General features: G+C 35.6%; 2 protein-coding genes across 5 annotated transcripts; one reads left to right on the top strand and one right to left on the bottom strand.

Annotated features, from left to right (window-relative positions):
* Window positions 1-411: 411 nt before the first annotated feature.
* On the top strand, window positions 412-3,573 carry LOC145136063 (cullin-1-like). Of its 4 annotated transcripts, none has more exons than XM_079070258.1 (10): window positions 412-590; window positions 772-952; window positions 1,056-1,214; window positions 1,304-1,403; window positions 1,520-1,705; window positions 1,788-1,835; window positions 1,931-2,131; window positions 2,317-2,394; window positions 2,991-3,080; window positions 3,303-3,573. In XM_079070258.1, exons 3-10 carry the CDS (start codon window positions 1,084-1,086, stop codon window positions 3,357-3,359), a joined length of 891 nt encoding a protein of 296 aa, XP_078926384.1. In that variant the 5' UTR covers window positions 412-590; window positions 772-952; window positions 1,056-1,083; the 3' UTR covers window positions 3,360-3,573. The 4 variants fall into 4 exon arrangements, with proteins under 4 accessions (XP_078926384.1, XP_078926383.1, XP_078926382.1 ...); XM_079070257.1 differs by having other exon boundaries at window positions 772-898; XM_079070256.1 differs by lacking the exon at window positions 772-952 and having other exon boundaries at window positions 413-590.
* Window positions 3,565-8,461, bottom strand: LOC145136061 (putative linoleate 9S-lipoxygenase 5). Its single transcript, XM_079070255.1, has 9 exons — window positions 8,083-8,461; window positions 7,350-7,645; window positions 6,586-6,826; window positions 6,048-6,458; window positions 5,877-5,962; window positions 5,567-5,674; window positions 5,177-5,481; window positions 4,665-4,928; window positions 3,565-4,503 (listed from the first exon to the last, which is right to left on the bottom strand). The coding sequence occupies exons 1-9, from the start codon at window positions 8,246-8,248 to the stop codon at window positions 3,753-3,755; spliced, it is 2,628 nt and encodes an 875-aa protein (XP_078926381.1). The 5' UTR covers window positions 8,249-8,461; the 3' UTR covers window positions 3,565-3,752.
* Window positions 8,462-9,006: the final 545 nt, after the last annotated feature.

Here is a 9,006-nt window from a genome sequence, read left to right on the forward strand (position 1 = left end):
GTACTATGTTTCTATGGTTGAAAAAGTCTGTTGCTCGCCCTTCGGCTATATGGTCAAATGATGAATCAGTCTTCATAACTTCATAACTTAACAGTCATTTGCTCACCCTCAGTTAAGATATGATTCTGACTTACAACATTAGACCTAAATCTTAATTCACTAAAATATAATAATTTATGTATAAGTTTGTTACCAATATCTAATCAATTCATGGATCCATACATTCATAGATATGTTGTAAAAGTTAGAAATAACTTATTTATTAAAATAATCTCTTATATTATTGTAAACTTTTGATAAAAAAAAATATTTAAGTCTTTTTTTACAAATAAATTAATTAGGGTTGATCATGTGATTGGTTAGGAAGAGACCATGTTTTGGAGGGAGATCAGATGACATCTACCATTATACTAAAACGCTGCGTTTCGATCTTTGAAAATGGAAAAATTGTATGTGTGTGTATGTATGTATGGGTAGTGGTCGACAACCTCATTTCACTCCGACACGCACTGGTGTCAGTGTCACCGTCGAGGCGCATTCTCAGGCAATTTCCAACTTCTGAATAACACACACAAGTCTCGTTGCTCCGAGTAAACTTCTAAACCCTAGTTTTTTTTTTTTTTTTTTTTTTTTTTTTTTTTTTTTTTTTTTTGGCATCAGTGATTTGCTAAATTTTCATTGATATTCATAATCTATAGTTATGTGCGTATGTATGCTCTGTAAATTTTACCCAATTTCGAAATGTTGATGAAGAATTTCCCAAAACCCTAGATTGTTCAACTTGCGGAGTACGCACAAACGAACTGGTACGGGTATTGCCTGCTGACTGAGTGGCTGGCATTGTTCATGCTTATCAAGGGGATTTTGATCTCCTAGAGCTACCACACAAGCTCTATTGGTTCGGATTTCGAATTGTATCTGGTTTTTTATGGATTTGATTTCGTGTAGGGTGGTATGTTCGAGCATTATCTGAAAGAGCCCGGATTATAGTGTTAGTTAGTGGTTTGTTTATATTTTCTTTTCATCTGTTTGTAAATGAGGCTTTCTGGTTTCAGAATTTGTTGAAGAACTGTTGGATACAAGATGAAGAAAAAATTGACACCGGAAGAAGGCTTAAGTATATTGAATGAAGGAATTGCAAAGGCCTTTATGATACTGGATGGGTACCCCACCAGTGCATTATTCACTTGTGAAGAATACATGAAACTCTACGAGTATCCTTCTGATATAAAACAATCTTTGCTTCCTTGATATATACTTTTACATACATATATTCTGATTATATATCCTTTACTCTTGTCAGCTGTGTGTATGATATGTGTGTTCAACATCCTCCTTATGAATACTGTGCAAAGCTCTATGACATATTCAAGAAAGCTTTGGAAGATGGCATTACTTCAAGGGTGAGACTTCAAATTCTCTGCAACTTCTATAGCTTGTTCATCTTACTTTTATGCATTATCATGAAGTTTAGAGTCTATATTACTATCATATATATAAAGTGTTGAAATGAACTCAGGTCATCCCAGCTGTGAAAGATAAATCACATATCTTTCTGTTATACGAGCTTTGGAACATGTGGTCAAAATACAAAATCATGGCAAAATGTCTTGGAGGTTTCTTCTTGTACCTTGATCGATACTTTGTTGAAGATCGAAAAGCAGCTTCTCTTAGTAATCTCTCAATTTCTTGCTTCCATGATCTGGTAAACTAAACATCAACATCACCATTAAACTTTTTACTATTGCCTAATTTGTTGAATTCTAAGTTTTTGTTATGCATATCAGGTGTGCATTGAATTGTATCCCAAGTTATTAGAAGCTGCAATTTGTCTAGTATGTTTGAAGAACCATGATGAATTACAATTTTACCCTTGTTTGCTTAGAGGAATATCTTACATCTGACTTTTACTTTTTTTTTTTTTTTACAGATCAATGAGGATCGTGATGGTAAATCGGTTTGCAGGGATTTGCTAAAACATGTTTCAACTTTTTTTGTGGAAATTGGGAGGGGGGATATGCGCTATTATGAGAACTTTGAGGGAGCAGTACTATCAAGTACTGAAAATTACTACAACTTCTTGGTTCCACAGTGGCTTCAGCATTACTCATCTGCTGATTATGTTTTGAAGGTCATATTTTGAGTAAATTACACTTTTGGTCCCTCTGCTAGATCAGGTTCTTTAGGTGTGGTCCAAAATAAAATCTTTTTTCCATAAAGATTTCTTTTTTGGGCAATGTACTATAAAAATGATATAGCATAGGGACCAAATTTGTAATTTATGCTTATATTTTACCTATGCTTTGTGTGTTTTAGGCTGAATATCGTTTGAGCCAGGAAAAAGAAAGAGCTAGCCAATTCTTACATCAAACCTCAGTGGAAAAGTTGCTAAGGGTAATGCTGTCACTATCTTCTTTTTTACTATTTTGGTCTAAAAATGATGTCACTATCATCTCTAATGTATTACAATATTGTTTACACTAAAACAGAATCTTTTTTAGTATCATTCTTTTTTATGTTTGATTATAGAGTTTCAATAAAACCCTTATATTTATTAGTTTTAAATAGAGTAAATTACATATTTGCTCCTTCATTTTACTCAAAATCACAATTTTGATCCAATTTATGAAATTTTCCCCAAGTTGTCCCGAAATTTGCGTTTCCTTTAGTCATCTCTGATGTATTAAAATATATATAAGCTAGTTTTGTACTTCAAATATATATATATATATATATATATATATATATATATATATATATGTTATTGTTTATTCAAATAAAGTCAACAGTAATTTAAATAAGTTACATATGTCAAAGTTATTAAGAATACAGAATTGATAGAAATCTAGTTTATTAGAATATCATTATACAGTAACTGAAAGTAAAAGTAAATAAATCTCAAAAACATTGTCTTACCTCACACACTACACTTTTTTTTTTCTTTTTTTAATCTCTGAAAATGTTTAGAATGCATCTTAATATTCTTGCAGTTGGTCCACGGGCTGTTATTAGGTCAAACTGCAAACCAACTTCATGAGAAACAGAAGGCTGAGTCTGGTGATGCCTCAGTCTCATATCAGGCATGTTCAACCCCCGAAAAACAAAAAAAAAAAAAAATGAAAATCACAAGCAGACAGTGACTGGTACAAAAGTGGCAAAATTCTTGTACCACCCAAAAAGGCGGGACATGGGACTTACTCTTGAGTCTCTTGTTTGTGCAAAAAGACGTGATTGCCCTTATACTGATTATTGAAAATAACTCTAGAAAGCTTATCTGGTTTTAATTTCATTTTAAAATGCAGGATGTGCTATCACGCTGTGCGGGTTTGAATCTTGGTGAAGGGAGTTCTCGTGCATGATGTTGTTGGATGTGAATTTGTATTTGATCATGAACCTTAGTGATTGCATCAAATGAATATAGATAGATAGATGCTTTGACTCTTTGAACGACTTATATCAAGTGTCTTACCATGTGGTTATCAAGTGACTTAAGTTGATAGGACTCATTTTGTGGTGGCCTACTTGTTATGAAAAACAAAGAAATTGAAATTGACCAACTACTGATTTCCCAAATGCATCATTATTGATAATTTATAAAATTATTTACAAAATGTCAAACCCAAACTTACCAACTATAGTTTATTGTCACAAACTACCATGTTACACAGCAAAAACACGATTTCAAACCTAAAAAAACCTTCAACACACCATACTTCAAAGGTAACTCACAATACCTATGACCAAATCCCACTTCAAATCGAGACACTATTTGGAATCCCACGACCCGTAAGCCCGATTTCGCTACTCGGATAAAGCAAAGTATAAGGCATTTTAGCGGGCCCATTCCTATTCTTCAATTTCTCATCCAAATTCAGCTCCAAAATCCTTCCTTCAATCTCCCTCAAATCCTCCCCAAATTTCTCAAACGCATCCAACACCACGTCATCATTTGTCCACTCGGGTGTATCCCGTTGCCCTAAAAACACCTCATCCGCCGAATGCCTTGACAAAATCTCAATCAATGAAATCCCAAGCACACTTTGAAGCTGTGGTGTCACGGTTTTCAAAAACGCCTTCTCGGGGTCAGTCTTGAGCTCGTCATAGTCAGCAGTCGCCGGTTCAGGTAAGAATCGGCGACTCGTAGCGGGTCGGTTCGGGAGGTACCCTCCGTAAGGGTACTGGCCGAAGTTGACCGCTGCGTGTAAGGCGGAAGCAGTCCATATGATGATGGTGCATGATTGGATGAGGTCATCGCGGGTTTGCATTGTGGGCCACCACGTTTCATGTTTTTTGTCCCCGTGGCCCTTGGTTCGGACCTCGGTCCACCATTGTTGAAGCTCGGCGTCGTGTTGTATTTCATTGTTTTTGTAGTAGATGTTGATGTAGTTTGTTACCCATGATTTTATTGCGGACCATACCTCGAGCCCATCGACTGCAAACGGGTAGTCTTGGATAATGAGGCGGACCCCATGGCGGGAGGATGGGTCCTCTACGGCTAATCCTCTAAAATAACAAAAATAGGTTAAAACTAAAAAAAATAGTAATGTACTTTCATTGATTTTTTTGTTATTAAATATTGAAACAAATCAACAAATATCTTTTTCATGTTATCATAGACTAAAGATCAAAAGCTAGAAAGTGCAAGGTTTTTTTTTTGGGTATACCTCTTGATTAAATCAGCAGGAAGTGCTTGTTCTGTGAAAGCCCACTCTTTGTACATATTACACGACAAGTCCATGGCATATTTGTCAGGAAAAACCGTTTTTTCAAGAAGTCCACCAGCATTTATGAGTGTTTGGCGTGCAAGGGCATTAATATTCATCGTGTCACGGAAATGAGGATGCAATAGTTTATGAATTGGATGAAGTACACTTAGCTGCCTATTTGTTGCAATTATAAATGGCTCCATTGAAGCATGAGTATGCAACCTGCATTGTAACTCAAATTTACAACACATTCCATATATCTTCTAATTTTATTCATCTCTTAGGGTTTAGGGTTTACTAACGGTTTTATACTGCATTTGGCATGCATTGGACTGACCGACACTGATATCAATGTGACAAAAAGTTGTAATTTTTGTTCCATTGATGTCAGTCTTAGTACATGAAAAACACAGTACAACCTGTTTAGTCATGTCATGTCAGTAGCGAATAAGGATTTAAAGAATCTTTACCAATGACAAACAAGTTGATGGTATCCCGAGTCGTTTACATTAGCATATGCTTTTGCCAACAACCAAATTGTCCCTTTTGCCCCTTCTTTTGCGGGTGTGTTAACTGTACTAATAACTCCAAATTCATCACCATCTGGATGTGGCAAACTCAATTCGATTGCTACTGGCTTCAAAGTCCCGTCTTTTTGCAAGAACAAGATAGTCCGTGTGGCGTATGTCTTGGTGGAAGTTTCATTTATACCCCTCAGATATGGCATCAATGGATCATGGTGGTCTAATATAAACAGCTTGTTGCAATTGATTCCCTAAAACCAACAATAAATTGCATAAATTTTATATATTCGGAACATAAAACTTCAAATATCAGATCTATAATTGTTAATTTGTTACCTCCAAGACACTCAATCCATCTAACTGATGTTTTATGTGGTCTTCAGTCATTGTACTGTTTTGGTTCCCGAATTTTCTAGGGTCTAATTTGCTACATGGAGGGAACTCCTGCAAGTAACGAAATTGTAAGTGGTCAATTAAAAAAAATAGCAATGTACTTTTATTTATTTGTGTATTATAGCATCCTACTTTCACTTATTTTTTCTATTAAAATATTCTACTTTCATCTTTTTTCTTATTAAGGCATTGTACAAAAAGACATAAATGCCCTCATCCTTGTCATTTGTTGAATAAAGAAGATGAAATTTACTTGGAGGCGTCTGATCACAACAGGGTTTATCCCTGCCAACATTTCTCTTCCAAATTCTTCATCTGTCCTCCATGCAGATTCATCCCCTGTTGGAATCATTAAACCAAAACAATAATGTCAATAGGGGAAAAAAAGACGTAAACGCCCTCACCATTGTATTAGAGAAAGTACCTTGGATTATTTGTGGGACAGGGAATTTTGACACGTGTTCTCCATCAGAACGAAACAATTCTCTGAAAAACTCAAATGGAATTTTCTCCCTGATGCTTTCTAGAAACTCAGATTTTGGTACTGGAAGTCCGCCTTTATAAAGCTTAAGTACGTCTTCAAATGATGAAAACTCATTAAATTTGTTGTTTGGTATAGTTTCAAATTTGTGTTTTAGAATATTTTCAAGTGTCCCAACTATTTCATCTGAAATCTTGTCCAAAACAGCCTCAAAACCAGGTAGTAACCCTTGAGATACGAGTTTTATTCCATAAGCATAAACATCTCCCATCTTCAAGTCACTAAACCTTTCATCCCTCGGGACATAAATCGTTAAACTCTGCAAAATCGGAACCCTGCTTTCTGTTTCTGGATCTGTTGTTTAAAAAATATTTCAGAAAATGACAATTATAGTGTCTGTGACTGTATGTATTAAGCCAAAAAGAAACAACCCTAGATTAAGTGCTTAACCAATTAAGCCGATTAAGTAATAATTTGCAACCTGTTTTTGATGGAGGTCGGCCTGTTCTACACCTACGAGGATAAGGGTAGTCAGGGGTCCCACCAAAAGTAGGGCGAACATGGTCTGAACCTTTGTCTGGTTCACTTAAGTCATTATAGACATCATAGTCATACACTCTCTCCCACTCTTCACGCTTTCCTGTCCCATTTCCTCTTAACTCCTCCAACTCTTCCTCTCTATAATGGCGTAAACCCTCTGGTGTCTTCCATGGAAGATATGTCTGTAACCAAAATAATCATGTTTTAGAATTCTACTTTGAAAAATGTCAAATCATAGTATTGTACTTTTAGGCCACTTTTGTATTGTGGAATCAAACTTTCCTATGATGATGAGACGTTTGGTTGGGAAAAAAAGATGCGTTGGAATCTAATTCCGTTCTCTCTTATTTTATTAAAATGAAAAAGATTCCTTCTACACTATGTATATTAAACTCCAACAAAATCTTGGTGTGGATATTATTTTTCAAAATTGATTGTGGAACAAAATGGATCTTGTATTTGGATGACTTCGATATAACTGGGAGGATTTTTCATCGTACAATATTGTAATAGGAAGAAACAAAAGTAGGATATTAAAAGTCTAAAATAAAAAGTCAATGAAAGTCTGCTGCTAGATCTGATTAACTCTATGAAAAAAATAGCCGAATTAAAGATGAGGGTAGCAAAAAGATGAGAAAGTCAATGATGAGGGTACTCTACTACTCTACCAAAATCATTTTATAATACTAAAAGACAATTCTTTACCTGATTAGAGAAGAAAATGCGATATTGCTTGTTGTAATGTTCTTCTGGGTAGACCCAAGAATTGCAGATGAAATGAACACGGCCACAATCTGGAACATCTTCTAATGTCAAAGTTTTAAGGTAGAATTCTGAGTTGTGTCTGTTGGTGATCAAGAAAGCCCCTGGAACCCCAATTTCTTCTTCCCAATCGAAGTCTAAATCGAAGGTTGAATCGCCTTTTGTTGAACGAGTGATCACTGTGCTCACCCAGTTCTTCAAGTTTGTCTCTTTTCCTAGCTTCCCTCTGATACCCCTGGCTGAAATTTAGCAAAAAAATTCGTCAATTAAGCTATGAAATTGCATGATTTTAAACAGATAATTAGACTGGTGATGCAAGGAATTAATAGATACTTCGATCGCCGTAGTAATGGTGATCTTGAGAGCTTTGGTGGATTTGTACAGTACAATCCGTACAATCTGTGCAATCCAATAAAGCTTCGAGTTGAATTATGGATGCATCCACCGGCCCACCGACATCGTCCCGGTCAACGGTGGTTTTGGCAGATTTACTGAGTTGTACTGTACAACTCACTGAAGAATATAATCGAACACTTGGAATGCCACATGGTCATGAACCACAAGTCCAGATAGTGTGGATGGGTGACTATTATTGCTTTATTGGGTTGTACGTTACAACCCAACGAAGCATCCAATGACAAAATCAGAGGAAATCCAATCGATCAAAGAGGCTTACCAGTAGATTCACAGTGGGCAGCACTGATGAGTTGCAGAGAGACTTTCCGGCCCAAAAGAACCTCGTCTTTGATGGTGGAAATGGAGTGATTGTTCATCAAAACCAATGTCCCCTTTACCTTCTTATCTTCAATTTTGATTCTTTTCCTCCGGTCAACGTCAGCCATGGCGGAGGATCAGGAGCTTCTTAAAGTAATGGAAATCAAAGGGTGTGTGGTTGTGGAAGTGGGATTTGATTAATTGATGGAAAGCGAGAAGAATTGATGGATATTTATAGGAAGTGAAGGAGAGAGTAATCAAACAATGGTGATGACACTGAAGCTTCCCGGCTTTGATTGAAGACATAAACCAGTGGGAATATAATATTTGACTACTTTCGCTAGATTTCTACTTTGTTTTAGCTTATATGACAGAATCATATCTCTAATTTTGTTCAACTCGTTTACTATGTTTTGGAAATTAGCGTACGTTTGTACGTAGTTGACAAGAGAACTCAATGCCCCTAATTACAATTAATGCATCTGTTATTAAATGCTGCGTAACTAACTATTATTTTACTTTTTAAGTAAAAATTCTAAACTATATGTGTTGATGTAACGTTAACATCATGCATCTGTTATTTATTAAGGATTGTAAGGATAGATTACATTTGTTGACAATATGTGTTGTATAAGCCTATGTGGTATGCCATATTTCTAGCAACCATATATACCTAAAAGTTAAGTCTACCTCAACATTACATTACCATCACTTTCCTACCATTTATTCTAAGAAATAACCGTAATGATGACGCCCTAAAAGAATTTCCATGTTACAATTAAAAAAATACAAGTTTTGTGTAATATTTTAATTAAGACAAAATTGCAAAAATGGTCCCTGTGGTTGGAAAAATTCTATGGTTTTGGTCCAAAAAAGTTTTGCTTTG

The sequence above is a fragment of the Lactuca virosa genome, chromosome 9, assembly GCF_052849685.1.
Source record: "Lactuca virosa cultivar CGN04683 chromosome 9, Lactuca_virosa_CGN04683_v6, whole genome shotgun sequence".
NCBI classification, from domain to species: Eukaryota; Viridiplantae; Streptophyta; class Magnoliopsida; order Asterales; family Asteraceae; genus Lactuca; species Lactuca virosa.